This window comes from Artemia sp. Qi Xiang Cuo, chromosome 21 (assembly GCF_049724085.1).
Source record: "Artemia sp. Qi Xiang Cuo chromosome 21, ASM4972408v1, whole genome shotgun sequence".
NCBI lineage: Eukaryota > Metazoa > Arthropoda > Branchiopoda > Anostraca > Artemiidae > Artemia > Artemia sp. Qi Xiang Cuo.
In genome coordinates this window covers 30,338,627-30,363,093 of record NC_142814.1, presented here as the reverse complement: position 1 = coordinate 30,363,093, position 24,467 = coordinate 30,338,627, and the positions used below count along the sequence as shown (strand labels likewise).

The 24,467-nt window shown below is 37.2% G+C and overlaps 1 protein-coding gene across 5 annotated transcripts in view; it reads right to left on the bottom strand.

The window, feature by feature from the left end:
- The window catches only part of Pfk (ATP-dependent 6-phosphofructokinase), a 119,929-nt gene that overhangs the window by 15,201 nt on the left and 80,261 nt on the right, over window positions 1-24,467 (bottom strand). For all 5 annotated transcript variants that reach the window (XM_089107064.1, XM_089107067.1, XM_089107066.1 and 2 more), the window contains 2 exons: window positions 10,268-10,579; window positions 4,243-4,469 (listed from right to left, as the gene is read on the bottom strand). In XM_089107064.1, the coding sequence (XP_088963190.1) occupies window positions 4,243-4,469; window positions 10,268-10,579 (539 nt within the window). The remainder of the gene's footprint in view (window positions 1-4,242; window positions 4,470-10,267; window positions 10,580-24,467) is intronic.

Sequence of the window (24,467 nt, the reverse complement as noted above, 5' to 3'; positions counted from 1 at the left end):
CGCCCCTCTGAGGTGTTTTAAATGCCAAAAGTTTGACCACTTGCAACGAGATTGCCCTAACAATGCGAAGTGTTCCAGGTGCTCCGGCGATCACGAAAACCCTAAAGACAATCCATGTGTCCGTGACACTAAATGTGCTAATTGTTCTGGAAAGCATCCATGTTATAGCTCGCAATGCCCGGTTTATAAAAGACAATTAGAGGCTAGTTCAAACAAACGTAAGCAATGAATGCAACTATCTTGCTTTATAGCAGAAATATATACGGGCACGCTCCACACAAGCTGTCTCTTTTAAGTGATCTAGTAACCAATCATAGCATAATATGCATTCAGGAACATTTGGTAACAGCCGATCATTCAGCAATCCTTGACCGATTTCCAGGAAAGGACTATTTTTTGCAGCCTGCTATCCGCAACAGCTCAGTTGGAAGGCCGAGTGGCGGAATCTTGATCACTGCATACTCCAATTTGTAATGCACGCTAATTGATTCATGCGAGTATTTTTCTGCGATCAGAGTTCCTGGTCCAAATGGCTTTATAGTCATATCAGTGTACCTCCCTACAAATTATCGTGATGTCCTCTCAGAAAGGCGTTACACGAAGGCTTTTGCGAGACTCGGGAGGTTGGCTAAACAGTACAAGTTAGAAAAGATTATTATCAGTGGGGACTTAAACTGTCGGATTCTGGATGATGATTGTTTTTTCAACATATGCAGGGAGTGTCTGCCAGACACTGCGGTCCCGGCTCCAAAATCCCAGTCCTTCACGTTTGTCCACAGCGCATCCCTGGCTATATCAGCGCATCCCGGTGCTTCAGTAGTGGCTGTATCGTTTTTAGTGCCTATGATATAGAGAAAATTACACAAGATTGACAACATATAATTGACAAGAAAAATCACACGACTGACATCATATGTATAAGTACAATTTTTGAGAATAAATTACATCATTTCCGCCCCCCTCATAGGAGTGAACGTATCGTTTTTATATCTATGACGCATACAACATTACAAAAGGAATATAGTTAAGCATAAAATACCAGGTATAATTAGTCTATTTACAGAAGCTGTTTTAAGTAGTTTCATAATACCTAGAAGACAAATGAACAACAGAGACCATCAAACGTGACAAGACCAATCCGAGCAGCTAAGGTAAAGGGTATTGAAAAAATGTCTAAAGAAATGATAAACCAAATTAAAAATTAAGATATATAGTCAGAATAATTACATTAGTGACAAAGAAACATCCGGTTCAAAGATATGCGGGAGCAAGAATTAAAACAAGTCAAAAAAATTTTCCGAACAGACAGTAGCAAGCAAAGGCGACTCATTTGGAGATTGCTACGTATAACAAGAATTAATATATACAAGGCTACCAAATGGCGAGTGCCAAGGCCCGGCTTCGAAGTCGGCTACATAATAGTTTTTTTTTCTTGATTCGTACGTTGACATTTCTGGCAACTAAAACGATCTAAAAAGGTCACAACTTAAAGGAAGAATTTGTATTTTTTCCCAGGGTGGTTGTATCCAACCTATGGTGCCGACCAGACATCAAAAAGATGTTTACATTGTTTGCGGTTAGAAGATAAGCGAAAATGAGAATCAATATATAAAAGCCTGCCGCGTAGTCATCCCGGGACCCGGCCTTGAAATTGGCTACTTAGTTTGTTTTGTTTTTTTTTACCTAAAACTGGCACACTGACATTTCTGGCTACAAAAACAATCTAAATAGGTCACAACTTTAAGGAAGAGTGCGCAGAGGAAATATTGAAAGGTGAAAAAAGGAATTGTAAGTACTGTCGTATTTTTTTTACATTGATATTAATGGGTTTAATAGCACTTCTGAATCCAGCTAAAATAATAGAAAAACATATCTGCCACAATTAGATATTACAAAAGTTTGTTTCTTGCTGCGTTGTGATGGTAATCAAAAGATAGTATTTCATTTCTTCTAGAATATTGCTTCCCTGAATTCACATGTGAAAAGCCTGGGCCACAGGGGTCTGAAAACCTTTAACCATTTCTAGCTCAGATGAACTGTGTGAGCTGTGTTTTAAATTGAAAAATATGGTTTTCTTTATCCATCTAAGAATTGTGAACTATTACAAAAAAAAAGATTCAATTGTTATTTTCATAATATTTACTACATTTTTATGAATGGTGAACTCTTAATCACTTTGAAAAAAGTTTCCTTGGGCGCCTTATTAGTCTCTAAGTAAAGGACTTGTGGGTACAACTTCTAAATGGACAGCAATTTTGTCTAGCATTTTTCTTTTATTGGTAGTTGGAAAAAGATACAAATAGCTGGCGAACGTTCTGATATAATTTCAGGTTCCGAAGTCTATACAACGATGCGATCAGAATTAGCGAAGTACTTTCCCTGCATTGACTCCATGGGAAATTATTAGTGACACATGCCCATGAAAAACATGAACATATTTCCAAAAATAGTAACAACTCTGGTATCTTTATTAAAAAGTGAACATAACTTAAAAAACAATTCCGTCTACCATGTCGATAAATAAATTCTGTTGCACCAAGGTAAACATATAAAGACGTAATAAACTTGTAATTAACATATCAAGGTTTTACTACACAATATAGGATAATAGTGTCTTATTACCTCCATTCTTCCATTTTAGTTTTACAAATTTCAATTTTTTCGAGTAGCAACTTTTTATTTTTATTGAGTTTAGAGGTAGAAAAGTTATTAAAAAAGTTTCATGGTATAGCGTCTTCTTGACGCTAGCGTCTTCTCAAGAGAAATTTACGAGGAAAGCCGTATTTCATTTTTCTTATCCTACGCTTAATTCCATGATTGTAAACAGGTTTTTCAATTTCAGATGATTTTATTATCTAAATAGACTAAATCAAATAGCAAACATTAAAAAAGAGAGCCCTCCCCTACCTAAATTAGGTAATGGAGAAAACACTCCTATCTATATAAAATAAATAGTTTTTATGAAGGGGTTTTACTACGTATATAGCATTATTCTTAGATGTAACTTAATTAAAAAATCAAGATATTCAACTGGAATAAGGAGCGTCATTAAAATTTGAAACGACCAGAAATTATACCGTATCTGAGTGAGTTTCTCAATACCTTGCTCTTCACACTAGAGACTTTTAGTACTTTAAAAAAGGTTAGTATCCTAACTAAACGGCCCTTGAGTTTCAGGTGTCTTTGTTAAAGGATTGGAACAAACAGTCAACTTTAGCATAAAGAGCAAGGTATTGAGTAGGGGGCAGCCCCCCTCAAATACGCAATAATTTCTGTTCGTTTTAATTTTTAATGTTGCTCCTCACTTTCAGCTGAAAAGCTTTCTTTTCAATTTAATTCCTGATAGTTTTCAAATTTCTCTATGGAAAGCTCCTCCAGCGTAAAATCTCCCTACCCTCTCGGACAGTTCCATCTTCGCCAGAGGCGGATCTATAGCAAAATCTTAGAGGAGGACCAATGTGACAAGGACGCCAATGAGCAATTTTTTTTTTGGGGGGGGGGGAATGCGACAAAGGTGCCAATAATTGACCAAATTGACATATTTATTCTAGAAAAAGAGCGAAAATAAAACAAGGAAAGAGAGCGCCAGAAAATTTCTTGGGGGGACCTGGAGTCCCTCCGGACCTTATAGATCCGCCAGTGATCTTCGCTAAAAATTCCCTAGGAAAATACCATACCGGCAATTCCACCTTGAAAATTCTCTTTAGCTAACTTTCATTTGATTTTTTTTTTCTGATCGTTTTTCAAACCAAGCAGGAAATCTCTCCACTCCCTCAGCGTAAGGCTTATCCAGGAAATTCCCCCCTCCCCTTCCAAAAAAAGGTTCCTCCTCCATAAAAATTTCCCCAATGAGAATTAAAATTCCCCCATGGAGAATTTCTGCAGTGGACCCATCACCCCACAGAAAAAATTCCCAAGACAATTTTAACCCTGATATCCCCTGGAACATCTCCACATGCAAAATTGAGTCGACAAAGAGAAAGTAAGATGAATAAAAAAAATTGCATAGGAGTTAGGGTAAATTCCCTCCGTTTAAAATTTCTCCTGGGAATATTACCCCCGAAAACTTCCAATCCCACGGAAAATTCTTCCGTAGAAAATGGCCCTCCCCCTGAAAATGCCTATATACATCCCAATAACAAATAATTTGCCCATTCTTTACTAAATGTAAACAATGGGTAAATTACACCGTCAGCTGGTATTTATATTAGTTTAGATATTTACACTAGAATTAAACCTAACCTCAAGACAAGTCCACGTTGAACACCATCATTCATTTTGCTTGTCATATGCTCAATATCACGTAAAAGGTCTTTAGCCCCGAAAGTTTCTTCGAAGATGTAGGCTTGGTCAGCACCTCCTGCGAGTCCTGCCATAGTTGCCAAGTAACCACAATAACCACCCATTGTTTCAACAATAAACACGCGACGCTTCGTACCTTGAGCAGATTGGCGGATTCTATCACATATCTAGAAATATTTAAATTAATCATTTTTGTAAATTCTAAACTTTTGGAATTATCTCAATAGTGCAAAACTAAATTAACGAAATAATAGAAATCTAAAAAGCAATTAGTATTACTGTAAAAAAATATAGCAATGAATTTTTATTAATAAGGCAGGGTACACGTTAAACATGGTAGCCTACGTCAATTTTCTTCTTCCAGCACATGCCATGGACAATAAAATATTAACAAGTACAAAGAGAAATGAAAAAAGGCAAAGTTGTAGAAATTTTCACGCGAAATAAAGCTTCCTATTCTACTTAAAAGGACCCCGTGTTAAGTAGATACTTAAAAAATCGGACAAACAGTTAAAGTTTTGCGTAAAGAGCAAAGTATTAAGGAGGGGGCAACCCTTCATATATGGAATAATTTCTGTTCGTTTTTCAAAAGACTATCTCAAAATTTTGATCAGATAATTTTGGAGAAAAACGGGCGAGGGAGGGGGCAAAGTTGTCCTCCAATCTTTTTGGTCACTTAAAAAGGGCACTAGAACGCTTAATTTCCGTTCAAAAGTACTTAATTTCCGTTCAATTATCTTCTAGGACCATTATTTCGATACAATCACCCCTGAAAAAAAAAAAAAAAAGACGCATCCCTGATCTGTCTTCTGGTAAAAAGAGCAAAATTCCACATTTTTCCGGATAGTAGCTTGAATTTTTTTTATTGTTTAAAAAAATAAAGTTGTGAGACAGAGTCAAACTTTAGCGTAAAGAGCGAGGCGCTGAGGAGGGGACAGTCCCTTTCATATACACAATAATTTATGTTCGTTTTAAGTTTTAATGTCGCTCCTTACATTCGGTTAAAAAAAACTTTGTCTTTTAAGTAATTTCTAAATGTTTTTGAATTAATACAGATTTGATCTTGACTCAACTCACTTGAATAATTAAAACAAAAGTCGCATATAAATTTTCCTTTTTTTGGCAAAATGGCTATCTTGAAATCTTGCTCTGACTCAATTTGCGAATTAACTTACGAAACGAATTTCTGTATCCGTATGTTTTTAATACGCATATTAGGGAGTTCGCTCCCTAGTCAATACCTCGCTCTTTACTTTTAAGTTCGAATTTTGTTCGAATCAAACCTCTGAATCGCAAAGGCCGGTTAATTAGAATAGATAGCTCTTTTGAAATTACTAAAAAACTTTGGCGTAAAGAGTGAGTTATTGACTTGAGGACGACACTCTACATATAAATAATAATATCTGTTTGATTCCAGTTTTAATGTTGCTTTAGATTTTCAGTTGAAAAAAAATTGTTTTTTATTGAATTTCTATTCGTTTTTAAATAATGCTGGGCAGTCTTGCACCCCCCTTGTCGAAATGCTCCTTCCCCCAAGGAACTATCCTCCATGGAAAGATCCTTCCCCGTAACCCCTACACCGACCCCGACCCCCACAAGAAAAAAATTCCTCATGAAAACGCCTGTATACTTCCCAATAACCAATACGATATGTAAACAATGGGCAAAGTTTATAACTTGAAGCCCTTCTACTGGAAGCTCTGGGGTAGTACGTCATCCTCAAAGACATATTTATTAAATTTTCGACTATGCTGAACAAAAGGGCTATATTAAAATTTTCGTCGGCTAATTTTAGGAAAAAATGAGTAAGGGGGGGCCAAGTTGCCCTCCAGTTTTTTTGGTCACTTAAAAACGGCACTAGGACTTTCAATTTCCGTTCGAATGAGCTCTTTCATGATTTTCTAGGACTACTGGATCGATACGATCACCCCTGGGAAAATCAAAAAAAAAAAAACAAATAAACACGGATCCGTGATCTTTCCTATGGCAAAAAATAAAAAATCCCACATTTTTTCAGATAGAAGCTTGAAACCTCTATACTAGGAATCTTTGATACGCTGAATCTGATGGTGTGATTTTCATTAGAGTTCTATGACTTTTAGGGGTTGTTTCCCCCTTTTATCGAAAATAAGGCAAATTTTCTCAGGCGCGTAGCTTTTGATGGGTAAGACTAAACTTGTTAAGACTAAACTCTTCTGATGTATCTATTGGTATCAAAATTCCATTTTTTAGAGTTTCGGTTATTATTGAGCCGGGTCGCTCCTTACTTACAGTTCGTTACCACGAATTGTTTGATACAAAATGATTTAGTATATACAATGCGTTTAAGCAAACATTTGTTCGTGTTTGAAAATTGACGTCAATTATATAAGACAAATTTAATCGTGTAAATATGCTACTAAAGCCTACTTTTAAGTATTTTAGTGCAACCATATGTTTATTAATATTTACTTCCTGAACAACTGGTAGTAACAGCAATAATTAGAGAACTATTTTTAGACGGCTTAAATTTGTCATGAAAACCATTTGAGCAGAACTTGTTTATAGCAAGTTCAGTTATCTTCTTTCTATTTTATAGTGAAAACTATAGAAGCAGATTAAAAGGCTTGTTAATTGCTTTGATAGAAAAAAATTACTAGATCATAAAATGGAATATTTAACTCTAGAAAAAAAACTATAAGCGACATTGTTTTGTAATGTGCTCTCGGTGAAGGGTTTTGGGGGCACTTTCATACTCGCCCACAATTAGAGGGTGGGTGAGAAGACGAAACACCCTAAAGTTCATTCCGAGACAAAACTTCTGAAGAAAAGTGTTGGAAATCGTTTGCACAAGAAACACTTGCAATTTCCGAAAACCTTGATACTTCTAGCAGAAACAAACACTTTTGTCTCTTTTCCTCTTCCGGTCCATGCAGATACAAAATTGAAATAGAAATGACATTTTATTTAATTTTTCGAGTCTTTGAATCTGCTCATGGAAGTATTATTAACAAAATCAAGACAGATTATGTGTATTTTTCTAAGGTCTAGCATGACTGCACCATACAGTGTCAGCAGTGGCACCAGTTCTGGCGGTGGGTGGTGAGCATATACGTGGGTCGTGGGCATATGTACCTTCCTAGATTATTTTAGATTTTGAAAAAATGCCTTTTTCTTATTTATTAAAAGTGTCATTTTTGTATTTCCATTGAAGGAAAATCATACCACCTGACATTAATGTCAGGTGGTACGGTGATAATAATGTTAAAGTCTTACTTCCAAAATCTGATCAAAACAAAATATAGATTCCTTCCCTGAGAAAAAAGTAAAAACATGTTCTAATGACAAACCGTACATTACTAGCCAATTGAAAAAGCTAGTTAGAATTAAAATGAATCTACTTAAGAATGGTAGAACATTCGAAGCTAACTCACAGCGTAAAAACATAAAAAAACAATTTATAAATCTGCTTCTTCATATTACAAGTGTAAAGTCAAGAATTTGTTTTCCAAAACTATGGTATAATAGAATAAAAAAAAAAATTGCGGAAAAACACATAATAATATAGATTTTCATTTCCAAGAAGAGCCCTCAGTTACAGCCAATGATCTGAACAAATTTCTTTCCTCCATAGTTCAGAGCCTCCCTCCCCTCTCTTTGGACGCTCCTGCTCTCTCAATTTCTCCGTTATTTCAACCTCAGATATAGAGACAAACATTAAAAACATTAAAAAGTACAGTATTCGTCCGCTAGACATCCCGATTGTACTAATTAAAACCTTTGCTGACATTCTTTCAGAACCTTCGTCCTTACTTTTTAATGAGATCACCTCTACTGGTAAGTTCCCAAATTGTTGGAAACTAGGTTTTATTACTCCCGTGAAAAAGAAAGGTAACAAGCAAGATTAGTTTTTTAGCTGAATGGTTGAAAATAAAGATAATTCCAAATGTTGACCAAAGACAATCCAGAAACATACGCTCTACATCTACCACCCACTATCTTGTTCACCTTATTGACACAATGTGTAACACACTTGAAACACCGAATACCTGGCTCAATGTTATTGCAGTGGACTTGCAAAAAACTTTTGATTTAATTAACCACAATACATTGGTAGAAAAAATATCCAGTGAGTCTCAAGTTGACCCATATTTAATTAGAATAATTGCGTCTTTGCTTTCTAATGGAACACAAGTCGTCAAATACCTGAATGTATATTCTGATCCCCTCCCAATCTATAATGGCGTGCCCCAAGGAACCCTCTTAGACCTAATTTTATTTCTTGCAATGATAAACAACCTTGGTGTCGATTTCTCTGATGGATGGAAATTCGTTGATGCTTTGACTGTCTTAGAGACACGTTTCAAAAATTTAAAAAGCAATCCAATGTACATCTTGAAATCGATATCAGACGAAGCTGTTACTAATGATATGAGAATCAACTCTTTAATGTCAACGGTTTTAACAGTTAATTTCCTTAAAACTCCCCCTACTTTCATTTGCCCAATCCCCCCTGAAATATTTGTCACAACTATAAAGTTACTAGGTGTTACCATCTCAAGCGACTTAAAATGGGATTGCCATATTAATGATACTTTAAAACTTGCAAATGCTCATTTCCCCCCCTTAAACTCCTTAAAAAATTTAAATGTCCTCAATCGCATTGTTTGAGGATTTTCCTCTCATTTGTACACCCAAACCTCAAGTACGCATGTCCTATTTCGCATCCTGACATCTCCATTTAATTGTCGGACAAAATAGAGGCAGTCCAAAAATGGTGCCTAAGAATTAGCTTTAATGAGGGCAAAGTGCCTTATATCTCCATTCTTCGGAGAGCTAATCTAGTTACCCTTTAGGAAAGGAGAGCAAAAATTGCCTTGCGTTTCACTAACAATGCCCTTCATAACCCTCGGACATCTGTCCTTTTCCCTAGTCAATATTCATACCTTTGACCCCGCCTCCGTGTTCTGCTTCAACAAAATTCCCCTCCTTGCCCCGATAAAAGTTTCCACTGAAAAAAAAAGAAAAACTTTCATCCCTTACACAGTTGACATATTCAATCAGTGAATCTTCTCACCTCCCCCCCCCCTACTCCATTTTACCTTATAATTTTAATGTTTTATTTTGCAAATTTAGAGCTTTCTGTCTTTTGGTCGCATAACTAAACTATTGTTGTTTTAAATATTGTATTCCCTTTTTAATTTTACGAGTTCTTTGTTGTCGTTTTGATATTTTACTGCTTCGGCATTGACCTTTTAATTTTTGAGTTTTAATTGTCTTTGACTTTTTTACGTATTTGATAGGGACCATTTCATAACTTTTTGGTCTTTTCCCTTTTTTTTTATTGACGCTATAGTGCGAATTCGGCCCATTTGGGCTTATGATAGCCGTTTTTTAGCAATAAATATTATCTTACCACCTAGATTTTAAAATAAATATCAACCTCCTTCTACATTTTTGCGAATAATCACCGCCATCAGCATAAATTGTTAAAGTGTGAGAAATTACTTGATATCTCCTTTTCAATTCACCTTAATTTAAACGTACTGTTTCCCTCATTTTCAATATAAACTAGTACTCACACTGCAATTACTCAAAACTAGCTGCTGTATATAGCATGTTTTGCTTTGAGGATAAACATTTTGCATTAATCGATTTCAATCTAAAATCTGGAGTAAATCATTTTGTAATAACTCGTTTTAATCTATAATTTGAGATTAAAGTAACTTAATTTATTAGGAAAACTCACCCCACAAATTTAGTATATCAATTAGATTAACCATACAATTAAAATGTATACCTCAGTAATTTCATTCAACGCTGTATCATCCCCAAGTGAAAATTCTGTTCCTGATCTGAAGTAAATCATTTTGAAATAACTCGTTTTAATCTAGAATCTGAGATAAAAGTAACTTAATTTATTAGGAAAACTCACCCCACAAATTTAGTATATCAATTAGATTAACCATACAATTAAAATACATACCTCAGTAATTTCATTCAACGCTGTATCAGCCCCAAGTGAAAATTCTGTTCCTGGTATATTATTACTGATTGTAGATGGAATTACCAGCATCGGTATACACAATTCTTTATAAGTCTTCTTCTGCTGCGCTAACTGAAGGACTGCATTATAAGCTTCAAAACCACCGATGACCAATAGCCCACTAATCTTGTGTTTATTTATAGTTTTGGCTATTTTCTCATAGTTTCCTTCGGGTAGGGTTCGTTTAGTCCCAAGGAATGCACCACCTTGGGCAACCCATCCTGTAACTGATGACCATTGAAGTTCTTTGACCTACAAAAGACAAGAAAATACAACACTACAGAAGCGCTCTATTTTATAAAATTAATCAAAAAACTTGTTGCACAAAACAAGTTTTTCCAAAAAAAGTAAAGAACTTCATTAAACCAAAAATGAACAAAAATAGAATCAAATAATCAACCAGGCATACAACTACTACAAATCAGTATCAATAAATAAATTAAACCCAAAACAAACATAAATTAAAATAATTCAAACTCAAAAAGAGCAGAAATTAATATGAGAAGGGTTCTAAAACCCTATGGGTTCTATAAGCCAGAATATAACTTGTACTTTACTGAAAAAAATTCAAATGAATTTACTGAAAAAAAAAATGTACATTGTCAGTTTAATATACATATGCTGACATTTATTCCTTAAAATCTTAATTAATTTTTGTTTTCTTAAAGTTATAAGTGAAAACAATTAAAAGAACTTTTTTCAGTAAAGTATAAATTATATTCTGGCTTTTAGAAAGCATAGGGTTTAGAACCCCTACTCAGATTAATTTCTGCTCGTTTTGAGTTTGACTTATTTATTTTCTGTTTCTTTTGGGTTTTATCTATTTATTGATACTGATTTGTGGTAGTTGTATGCTAGGTAGATTATTTTATTCTATTTTTGTTCATTTTTGGTTTAATGAAGTTCTTTACTTTTTTTTAAAAACTTTTTTTGTGCAAAATCTTTTTTTATTAATTTATGCTCGTTTTATATTGACATAGTCTTTTTTCAGGAAGAAAGACAGAGCTTCTTCTGAAGGTAAACAACCATTCCTTCCATAAAAACCTTTAATACCCCTGGGCGTAACTTACAACCCTTGCCCCTAAACTCTGGGGTGTGTTTCAACCCCAAAAGCCTTGTTATATGATATTTAGACTATTTTGAATAGAATGGCTATCTCAAAATTTCTATCCGATACATTTCGGGACGATACACCGTGTGTGTAAATGGGAGAGGACAGCTGCCCTCTGGTCCCTTTGGCTTTTAAACAAAGCACAAAAGTATTTGATCACCAATCCAATGAGCCCCCTTTGAAGTTCGTATGAGCACACTTTCTATAAAAACCCTATATGTCCCCAGGGCACAACTTACAACCTTGCCATGAGAGCTGGGGGGATTTTTTATCCTCAGACATAATTTACAGACCATTCTGATAAGCTTAACAAAATTGCTATATAAAAATTTTGATTGGAAGTGCTTGGGAAAATGATATGCGTGGAGGGAGACATTTGCCCTCTGTTCACTTTTGACTAATAAAAAAGGAAAATAGTGCCCTTTTTGAAGCTTCTACGACAAAATTTTCTATAAAAACGTTATATGCCCCAAGAGCATAACTTACGACCCTTGTCATGAGGCCTATGGGAGGAGTGTTATCATTCTCAAAGACATAATTTCCAGACCTTTCAACTACGTTGAACTATCAAAATGTTCATCGGAACTGTTTGGGGAAATGATGGGCGTTGAGGGGGGGGGATTCTCTCTCTGATTAATTTCGACTATTGAAAAGGGCAATGGCCGTATAAATTTTCAACCTGGAAAGACTTTTTAGAAGTATTTACGATAACACTTTCTATATGACATTAATCGCCTCCAGAACAGATTTTTAAGCCTTAGTTCAAATAATTGTGGGGGGTTGTCACACTCAATTATATAATTTCCGGATACTGCAACTGTAGTCAACGAAAAAACTATATCAAAATGTTGATTGGAAGTGTTCGGGGAAATGACGGGCTTGGGGAGGGGGGGGGGGGGGAATTCGCTCTCCCATCGACTTTGACTATTAATAAGGGCACTAGACCTCTCAATTTCCAATTGAGTGAGTCCTTTTTGAAGTTTCTAAAACAACTCTGGCAAAGACCTAATTTCCAGAACTTTCAACTACGTTGAACAAAATGTCTATAATCAAAATTTTGATTGGATGTATTTGAGAAAATAGCAGGCTTGAGAAGAGCATTAGTAGCCCTCCAATGACTTTTAACTATTAAAAAGAGAATTAGCGCTTTCAATTTCCAATCGAATGAGCGCTTTCTGAATGTTCTACGACAACGCTTTCTATAAAACCTTATATGCCCCAAGGGCATAACTTACAACCCTTGCACTGAGGGCTGTGGCGGGAGTGTCATCCTCACTCCCTTTCGATTATTAAAAAGGAAATTTCAATTTCCAAACATATGTGCCCTTTTAGACGTTTTACGACAACGCTTTCTATGAAAACCTCATATACCCCCAGGGCATAAGTTACAACCCTTGCCCTGAGGGCTGAGAGGGGTTCTCATCGTCAAATACCTAATTTCCAGAACTTTCAACTACGTTGAAAAAAATGGCAATCTCAAAATTTTGATCGGATGTGTTTGGGAAAATGGTGGGCATGATAGGGGGGTTAGTTGGCCTCCAATTATTTTCGACTATTAAAAATGCCACTAGGCATTTCAATTTCCAGTGGAATGAACTCTTTTTGATATTTCTGCGACAACATTTTCTATAAAAAGATAACCCTTGCCCAGGGGCTCTGAGGGGGTTAACATTCTCAAAGAACTAATTTTCGGAACTTTCAACTATGATGAACAAAATGGCTATCTTAATATTTTGATTGGATGTGTTTGGATAAATGGTGGGCGTGGGCGGGGTGTTGGAAGGCAACCATCAGGTGCTTTCCGATCACTTTTGACTATTAAAAAGGCACTAGCCATTTCAATTTCCAATCGAATGAGCCCCTTTTGAAGTTTCTACGACAACACTTTCTATGAAAAATCTTATATACCCCCAGGGCATATCTTATAACCCTTTCCTTGAGGGCTGTGGGGGGGGGGGGGGTTGTCATCCTCAAAGACCGAATTTTCAGAACTTTCAACTACGTTGAACAAAATGGCTATCTCAAAATTTTGATTGGATGTGTTTGGGGAAAAGTTGGGCGTGAGAGGGGGGTTAGTTGCCCTCCAATCACTTTAATTTAATTTAATTTATTTGTATACCCATCATAAACACAGAAATTGATGGAAAAACAGTAGAAAAGAGATAGCAAAAAACATACACTTAATGGTACAGACAAAGCAAATACACATACACATCAATTAAAGTGACGAGAGTAGAGGTAGCCAAGGATGGCTGCTACCCTCCAACTTAGCACAATACTTGTCAAGCAACTGATCAGCTGCAGAAAATGGATCAGTTACTGCGTATCGCCGGATCAGGTACGAATTACTCGTTCTCAGTGGAACTTGCAGCAGAAAATTCTACGGATTTTAAATTTATCTTCTTTACGCAGAAGTTTCTAAAATGGTGTTATAAACAATATATGTGGCACCGCGACAGCATTATAAATTCTAGCCAGTGAAAACCTATTAAGATTTCTCTTCGAAGAAATTGTGGCCCCATACGCAGTTCTAATTTTACGCTCTATATGTGTGATGATTAGCGAACGGGTAGATGACAGTGTGTCACCGATGGGCAGACCCAAGTATACTAGTGACTCCACAGGCTCGAGAGACTGGGATCCTAGTTAAATGTGAGGTAGAGCAGACTTATTCCAGTTAAACAACATTACTTCCGATTTTGACAAATTAAAACTAAGGCCAATATCACCATACTGAGACAAGAGGATAGTAAAATTACTTTCTAGGGATGTTATTTTCCAAGAAAAATTCAAGATGTCATCCGCGAATCCGAATATGGTCACATCTATTCCTCTTAGAATACAGCTCGTAGTTACATTGGACTGCGCCTCGGAAATACAATTAATAAACAACTCTGGTGAAGAAATCGCACCTGTTTAATACCTTTTTTTTACAGGGATTTTCCTAGTGGGTTTTGCATTAGGAATGCGTAAACACACATTTAGTTGGTGATACAGATCATAAAGAGGTCGAACAATAGCTGGGTCGACACCATTTTTCCGTAATTCTAGCATTATCTGTGCATGTATGTCCGAGTCAAATGCGCGGCGTACGTCGTATTCACCAATAGCCAGCGATTCATTAGAAATATGCACATCTAACAGAACATTTGCTACAACATGTAATGTGTGAGCGCATCCCATTCCTGACAGGAAACCAAACTGGTGGGGAGGGGCCTTCTAGCACTTCCTGATGCCACCTATTATTCATAATTCAAAAGTCTTGCAAAAAACAGAGGAAATAGATATCAGTCTATAAGAGGAAGGTCTTGTTGTGGCTTTTCCTTTTTTCAGTATAGGTGTTATGGATCCTAAGCAAAGTAAATATGACACAACACCATCTGTCATAATAATCTGGTAAGCAATTGCAAGATGTTCAAATAAAGGGGACCGTTGATTTTGAATTGAAGTTATCAAGTATTTTGCAGTAGGTTGCATAGGTTGCATCAAGACATGGGTAATTGTAGACAGAGAAAAGCCAAGACAGATAGTCCAAGTAATTGAGAGGCAAATGTTTAAATGGCTGGGGTTTATATGTGCACATATTTTATCGGCACCACTTGACGATTTTTTCTTTAATTTTTTGCACACTTCCCGGATTTGACTACTGTTCACAACAAAATAATTTAAATCTTTAGTAAGGAGGGGACTAAGTTGTTCATAAAAACATTTGCTTTTTGACTCATCTGAGGCTGCAAGTTTCGCACTAAAATATTCAACCCATTCTTTCTCACCAATCGTACTGGAAGTCGGATTATTGTACTCAGCAGGCTTTGCACGCAGATTCCAAATCAGATTAGGATTATCCATGATTTTCGACACAGTTTCAAGTTTTAAAGCACTACGATGTCTACGCAGTTCTTTTGCAAATTTCCGTTTAGTAGAAGTACGTTGATTGACTGCACCACTTTTAGGCCTGTCACATTCATGCCAAATCTGCAGCCAAAACTTGGCCGCAGCCTTTGCATTAACCAAATCGGAGTTTTGGGCCCATCCTTTTGCTCGAGATGTACGGCGCAATTCAAAACTCAGAACAGCTTAGTGTTTAGCTATTTTTAATACGTGGACATATTTCAGGAAAATATAAGTCTAATTGCAGTCTTATTTCACTATCAGGTAAGTCAGCATTCTACTGTAGTAAATGAAACGAAACCTTAATTTTTCCGAGGATTTCGTCACCCTTTTGTTGGAATAAAGGGCCGGTGACCTTTTTCCAGTCACTTACGAGCTTCGCTTTAGGTTCCAGCGGGTAAGAATTCACAGTACAAGGGATAGTGACAGAAAGGGGCAAATGATCTGAGTACATTCCGTCAAGTCCTACCTGTACGGTAGGTAGCTCAACATTATATCTAATAGCGTGATCGATGTTAGACACAGCCTGAGAGACACTTATAAAAGAATATTGCTTGTTTTTCGTGGCTAGCTTGAATCCATTAGGAAGTTAACTTAGAAGCACTTGGGCACGAGAGTTGCTGCTGTCTTCAATGTTACAGTTAAAGTCCCCAAAAATCACTAATGGTAAGCCGTCCCTTAGTACTTTCTTAATTGAGATTCCGAGTCTCTTGCAAGCGATAGCAAACTTTTGCTCCGAACAATATTATTGTAATTAGTAGGCAAGTAAACATTGGCTACAATGAAATCCCCACACTTAATAAGCTGAAAGTGTTCACTTTGCTGGAGACAAGCAGGGGGGAGGGGACCAGAATTGGAGATTATAGCAAGCCCTCCTGAAGGACGTCCGTGCTTGCCGGATTTGCGTGCTGGCTCTATAATATAATGATGATCTGAAGAAAATTTTAGCAAGCTGAACCTGGCTTCCATGAGAAAATAGCCTTGGAGGCACATAAGGCTGTACTTACTGGTTAGATCACTACGAAATGATTATTTGTTCAGCACTTTTCCATTCATAGTCCAAGAGAACAACTAGTAACCCATCATGATCCTGGAGGCATGGACGGCTGTGCTTGATTGAATGGTCATTAGACGTGGTAGCAATTGTGCTTTTTTTTAGCTACAATATAACACATTCGGGGCTTTTTATACGGGCTAACTCTTGAAGACATATGATCAGTGCCGCCACAGTGTTAGCACTTTTCTTGTTGGTTGCAGTTGGCTGCGATATGACCAACACTGTGAAATTTAAAGCAGCGCCGGTGCAGGAAACGGAACTCCTCAACCCTGAATAGATCAAGGTAGATCTTAAGGGGATTGGCAATAGCAATGTCCAGATCAGCACGACTCGGGTAGTATAATTTGAAGGCTCTGGCGTCACCGCACTGAACAGCTTTTTCATACCTAGCTACTCGACTTAGCTCGTTTTCATCAAGAAAACTTGAAATCCACTGTACAATACCGAGAACTTGAGGCAATTTCAAGTGTATGTAAATTTGCGTACTCCTCCGGACTGGGACTCGGTGTGTTTATGACTCGCATGAACTTACAATAATTTTCCAATCAGTTTTTCTCTTATATAGAATCATAGAGTCTGACTCCAAAACACTTGGGCACTGCTTGATTATGAACTCTTGACTAGCATGCGGCGAGGTGACATTAGATAGCTTATTTCTAACCACCACTGAGTACAGAGGCTTCTGTAGTGTCACTTGTGGTTCAAGAGAGGGAGGGGCTCGGGACATAGTTTCGGAGATAGCAACACACTGTTCAGACACTATACTTAATTGATCGAAGGACTTATCTGTCGCTAGCTTGATTTTTCCAGATATCGAGTCTAATCCAAAATCTACGCGTCGACACATTTCATTAGCTTTGACTCGAATGCAAGCACTGATTTCGTCTGGACATGTGGGTACTTCCTGGGGATCCACGATAACAAATTGTGGTAATGATTTCTTGTCTTTGGCACATTGGGACAATATCTTCGCCATTTCAACAATATTATCATTGTCGTTGGCAGTTTTTCGGAATACGTAGTCATATCCCAGTTCACTCCCGATAGAGATCAACTTTTCTTTCGCATTTAGTATGTCCGTATGAGAGAAAAACTCCCCTGCTGTTTTAACAATTTGCTCTATTTTGTTTCCTGTTTGCATCGAGTGAGACATAAAGTTCAGCACAGCAATTCGTATAAGCGTCGCCATTGCACCTCCACGTAATCAGACAAATTGCAACCCAGTAATCAAAGTCCGGGTACTGCAATTACGAAAAAACAGGGGACGTTTAAGTACCTCCTCACCTTTTCCCCGCAACTGTCGGGTAACTGAATATACCAGTGGGTACAGTACGGCGCTTGCGGGGGGTTCCTCCCCTCTTCTGCTTGTTCCCAGTAGAAAATCAGTACCTTACTGATATGGGAACTATATGAAATTGTCCTTATAGATGGCGTCCCAGTCAATTTAAGAAAAAGCTGGCGCTGGCGCTGGTGAGGATGCCCGGAGAGTAAGACCTATTCTAGGAATTGGAGAAGATCACTCAATTTAACTTAACTATAAATCTATCCATTAGAGGGTACATCAATATGAAAACAGCCTCAAAGTAGTGCAATAGCTTTATCCCATTAATAGCAAACAAGCAAACTCAGGCACATAAACAATAGATGACATAGATGACATGCAATACTATGCAATGAAGGTTAGTTGCCCTCCAATCACTCTCGACTATTAAAAACGGCACTAGCCCTTTGAATTTCCAATCGAATGAGCCTTTTTTGAAGTTTCTACGATAACTTTCCATAAAAATTATATATGCCCCCGGGGCATAACTTATAACCCTTGCCATGAGGACTGTGGGGGAGTGTCCTCCTCAAAAATATAATTTCTATCTGGAAATCAACTAAACTGAACAAAATTGCTATCTCAAAATTTGGATTGGATGTGTTTGGGGACATTGTGGGCGTGGAAGGGGTGTTAGTTGCCTTCCAATCACTTTCGATTATTAAAAAGGGCACTAGCCACTCCAATTTCCAATCAAATGAGCCTATTTCGAAGTTTCTACGACAAATCCTTCGATAAAAAGTGCCCTGGTCTACCCCCCCCCCCCCCCAAAAAAATACATTGTATTATACATTGTGCCAACAACGTTCTTTACGTAGGCAGCGCGATTGCGCTGCCTATTACTAAGCGCCAACGAAGTTCTATAATACCGTAGCCTACTCAAACATATATCTACTACTACTAACAACTCATCGCAGCATCAAGCCGTGTGAGGCCAACACAGCTACGCACGCTTCTCCTCCATCCCATGCTATTCGAAGCTTCCCTCTTTACACCCTCCCATGAACTTCCCATTTCCTTTAAATCTTTCCTTATGACATCCTCCCACCGCAACCGCGGACGAACTGCTTTCCGTTTAGCCCTAGACGGTTTACCGAAAAGGACAATCTTTGGCAACCTCTCATTCTTCATCCGCAAAACGTGCCCTAGTCATCTCAACCTTTCTCTCATAATGGCTCTAGAAAGCGGGATTGACCCAAACTTTTCGTAAAACTCACTGTTTAAAACACGACCAGTCAGCCGGGTACCCAGAACAATCCGTATACAATTTCTCTGGAAAACATATAGAAAATCTTCATCCACTTTCCAGAGCGCCCATGCTTCAGAGCCATATGTGACCACTGTCATCACTGTAGCTTCCAAAATTTAGACTTGGTTTGCAGATATGTTCCTATTCTTTCAAACTTTTTTACTTGTGAAAAAACACTGAGCCTTAGCTATTCTGTTTTTAACATCTTCACTGCTCCCACCGTCTTTACTAATAATACGGCCAAGGTAAGTGAAGCTGTCCATCTGATCAATCTTTTCGTTACCCAACGTCAACTTTTCATCTTCACTTATTCCTAGCCTTAGTTACTTAGTCTTCTCAACATTAATTTTGAACCTATTCTAGCTTCTTGAACTCGCAAAACCTCCAAAAGTTTATTCATTTTGCTCACAGTTTCAACTAGGATGTTTAAATCATCAGCATAATCTAATTAAAGGAGTTTTACCTCCCCATTTGATTCCGTGGTCTCCCATTGCCTTTCCTGTGCTCCTTAAGACAAAATACATCACAATAATCCATATAAAGGGGGATAGAACACAACCCTGCTTCACTCCTGATTTAATACAAAACCTGCAGCTAACCTCATTTCCTACCTTAGCCGCAGCAGTGTTATTCTCGTACACAGCACTAATCTCTTTAATATATTTGTCTGGCATACCATACAAGGATAAGATCTTCGCTAAGGCTCTTCTATCAACAGAATCGAACAGAATAAAACTGAGAACCAAAGCTGTTTGATAACTCAGGCACTTCTCAGTTATTAACATAAGAGTAAAAATTTGATCGACACATCCTCTAACTTCTCTAAAATCGCATTGTTTTACTCTTACAACTTTGTCTACTGCATCTCTCAGTCTAAAACGTATCATATATTATTAAGTAATTTGCTACCTACAGAGACCAGACTAATGCCTCGATAATTACCACACACACTTTTATCACTTTTCATGTACAGTGGTTTAATTAGGGTTTTCCTAAAATTGCTAGGTACTTCCCTTTTCAAAATTAATTAAAAAAACTTTTTCCACAAAATAAGTTTTTCAAAGAAAGGTAAAGAACTCTATTAAACAAAAATGAGCAAAAATGAAATCAAATAATCCACCAAACGTGAAACTACCACAAATCAGCATCGATAAATAAATGAAACTCAAAACGAACATAAATTACAATAAATAACCGAGTCAATCTCAAAACGAGCAGAAATTAACATGAGTAGGGCTTAAAACGCCTATGCCTTCCCATTTCCAGAACAAAATTAGCATTTAAATAAAAAAAGTATAAATGTATTTACTTTTATGATTTTAATAAATAAAATAATATTAACATTTTGGTTACTAAATATCAATATATGTATATTAAACTGACAATGCACATTCATTTGTATTTTTTTTCAGTAAAATGCAAATTATGTTCTGACCTTGGGAAGGCATAGATGTGTCTGGAAAAATGGTAGGCGTGAGAGGGGCGTTAGTCTTTCTCCAATCTTTTTCAACTATTAAAAAAGGCACTAGACCTTTCAATTTCCAATCAAATGAACCCTTTTGAAGTTTCTACGACAACACTTTCAATAAAAATCTTATATTCCCCCAGGGGATAACTTACAACCGTCGGCATGAGGTCTGAGGGGGGGGGGGTTGTCATGCTCAAAGACCTAATTTCCAGAACTTTCTACTACGTTGAACAAAATGGCTATCTGAAAATTTTGATTGGATGTGTTTGGGGGAATGGTGGGCATGAGAGGGGGGTTAGTTACCCTCCAATCCCTTTCAACTATTAAAAAGGCCACTAGCCCTCTCAATCTGCAATAGAATGAGCCACTCTTAAGGTTTTTACAAGAGATTCATCATTAAGACCTTATCAGCCCCCCAGAACTAAACTTAGAACCTATTCCCTAGGAAATTTGGGGGGTTTATCATCCATAAATAAATAATTTCTAGATCTTTCGACTACGTTGAAGAAACTGGCTATCTCTAAACTTTGATTGAATGTGTTTGGTGAAAGGGTGGGCGTGAAAGGGGGGTTAATTACTCTCCACTCACTTTCGACTATTAAAAAGGGCAATTTCAATTTCCAATCAAATGAGCCCCTTTTGAAATTTCTACAAAAACTCTCTATATCAACCTTATATGTCCCCAGGGCATAACTTAAAACCCTTGCATTTAGGGCTCTGAGGGGGTTATCATCCTATAATACCTAATTTCTGGAACTTTCAACGACGTTGAACAAAATGAATAAAGCAAAATTTTGATGAGATGAGTTTGGGAAAAAGATGGGCGTTGGAGGGGACTTAGTTGCCCTCAAATCAATTTTGAGTATTAAAAGGGCACTAGCCCTTTCAATTTTCAATTGAATTAGCCCTTTTTTATGTTTTTACAACATCGCTTTCTATAAAAACCTAACATGCTCCCACGGCATAACTCACAACCCTTGCCCTGAGGGCTGTGGGGGGAATGGGTTGTCATCCTTAAAGACCTAATTTCCAAAACTTCCAACTACGTTGAATGAAATGGCTATCTCAAAGTTTTGATTGGATATTTTTCGGGAAATGGTGGGCGTGGAAGGGGTGTTAGTTGCCTTCCAATCACTTTCGACTATTCAAAAGGGCACAAGCCACTCCAATTTCCAATTGAATGAGCCCTTTTCGAAGTTTCTACGACAACTTCTTCGATACGAAGTGCCCTGCTCTAAAGGGAAAAAATAATAAATGACCCGATCATATAACAAAAAATCCGATGTCGACACAACCCCCAGGGCCCGTGGGAAGGCGGTGTAAGTTATGCCCTGGGGGCAAATATGACTCTTATGGAAGGGATACTCGTATAAACTTCAGAAAGGACTCATTTAATTGGAAATTAAAAGTTCTAGTTCATCTTTCAGAGTCAAAAGAGATCAGAGGGCAACTACCCCCCCCCCTCTCACGCCCTTTTTTTCCCCCAAATGCATCAGATAAAATTTTTAAGATAGCCATTCTGTTAAAAATAGTTCAAAGGTCAGATAACAAAAACTTCAGTGTCAACACAACCCCCCAGGGCCCGGGGGCAGGCGTTGTAAGTTATACCCTGGGGGCATGTAAGGTTCTTCTGGAAGCGATTCTCGTATAAACTTTAGAGTGGGCTCATTTGATTAGAAATTGAAAGTTCTAGTTCACTGTTTTAGAGTCAAAAGTGGTCGGAGGGCAGCTAGCCCCCCCCTCCCCACTACGCCTTTTTCCTCAAATGCAGCAAATAAAAATTTTGAGATAGATATTTTGTTAAAAACAGTTCAAAGGTCAGATAACAAAAACTCCGGCGTCAACAAAGCCCCCTAGTGCCCGGGGGCAGGCGTTGTAAGTTATACCCTGAGGGCATATATGGTTCTTATGGAAGGGATGCTCGTATACACTTCAGAGAGAGCTCATTTGATTGGAAATTGAAAGTTTTAGTTCACTTTAAAGAGTAAAAAGTATCGGAGGGCAGGTAGCCCCCCAAGCCCTTTTTCCCCCAAATGCATCAGAATTTTTTTTTAGATAACCATTTGGTTAAAATAAAAAGTTCAAAGGTCAGATAACAAAAATTTCCAGTGACGATACAACCCCCTGGGCCCCGGGGACAGGCGTTGTAAGTTATGTCCTGGGGGTATATATGGCTCTTGTGGAAGGGGTACTCGTATACACTTCAGAGAGGGCTTATTTGTCTGTGAAGTGAAATTTCAATTTCACTAAGAGTCAAAAGAGATCGGAGGGCAAGTACACCCCCCCCCCCCCTAGCCCTTTTCCCCCAAATGCATCAGATAAAATTTTGAGGTAACTATTTTGTTAAAAATAGCTAAAAGGTTAGATAACCAAAACTCTGATGTCAACAAAACCTCCCAGGGCCCGGGAGCAGGCGTTGTAAGTTATGCCTTGGGGGCATATGTGGTTCTTATGGAAGGGATGCTCGTATAAACTTCAGAGAGGGCTCATTTGTTAGGAAAGTGAAAATTCTAGTTCCCTTTTCAAGAGTCAAAAGAGTAGAGAGGGCAACTAGTCACCCCCCCCCCCGCCCCCAAGTCCTTTTTTCATCAAATAACTTTGAGATAGCCATTTAAAAAAAAATCAAAAATCATATAACAAAAACTCCGGGGTCGACACCCCCCCCCCAGTGCCCGGGGGCAGGCGTTGTAAGTTATGCCCAGGGGGCATATATGATTCTTATGGAGGGAATGCTCGTACAAACTTCAGAGAGGCCTCAGAAAAATCACAAAAATCTCTACAAAAGAAGAGTTCGGGTTCTGCCTCCTTCTTTCACTGTAAAAGTCTAAAACCTACTGCACCATTGCCGCTTTAGTGAAAATGAATTATGTTACAAATATTTTCTTCTGTACTTATTACAACATTGAAAATAAACATAGGAATTATTGTAAAATTAAATTTTGGACTGACGAGCTTATATCATTATATATCAACTATTAAGTTTAATTTTATTAGTTCTTTCCAAGACTATTCAAGACAAATATAATTTCACTAAAAACATAAGTTTGGATACTGCCCCCTTCCCTAACTGTAAAAGTCTAAGGCCTACTACGTCGTTGGTGATTCACTGAAAACGAATTATATTAAAAAAAAAAAAAAATTCCATTTATTGCAGTATTGAAAATGAACATAAAATTACAGTGAAACAAAATCTAGAACTGATGATCTTTCAGCAATTAATAGCATTATATTTCAAACATTCAGTTTGATTTTATTTGTACTTTTCAAGACTGTTCAAGACACATATAGTGTTCAGTAAAGCGCCAATGACGCAGTAGGTTTTAGACTTTTACAGCGAAAGAAGGAGGCAAAACCCAAACTTTTCTTTGTAGAGATTTTTGTTCGTTTCAAGCTGGATTTTGCATATTCAATTTAAGTTTCACTCGTTTTACGATTTCTTTACTCATTCATATTAGTACCTATTACATGTTAGTTAGCTATGATTGTTTATTTAATTTCTGTTCGTTTTGGGTTTCATTTATGCCTCAATAGAAAATATTTTTGTTCGTTTTAAACTTGATTCGTATGTTCAGCTTAAGTTTTACTCGTTTTGAGATTTATTTATTCATTTATGTTAGCACCTGTTGTATGTTTCTTTGCTATGATTGCTTATTTAATTTCTATTCGTTTTGGGTTTCATTTATTCTTTAATAGTAATTTATTTTTATTTTGAGTTATTGTAGCTTTCTATTTCTTTCGATCTTAAGTTTAATATGGACTTTACTTTTCTTTAGAAAACCTCTTTTTCGGAAAGTTTTTTTTTTTAATTAATAATGATAAAAGACAAGCCGAGGCAAAAGAAGAAGTTTTTGTCCCACCACCTGAACAATACAAAGAAACAAAGGTGGTCATCAATGCCAACCATAACTTTGATCAGAACCTGGACTAGATAAATCGTTGGAAGAAAAAGAGGTTTTTGTCCCACCACCTGAACAATTAAAAGATACAAAGGTTCGGTGATATGTCTTTCAGAATGACAAAAGACAAGCCGAGGCAAAATAAGA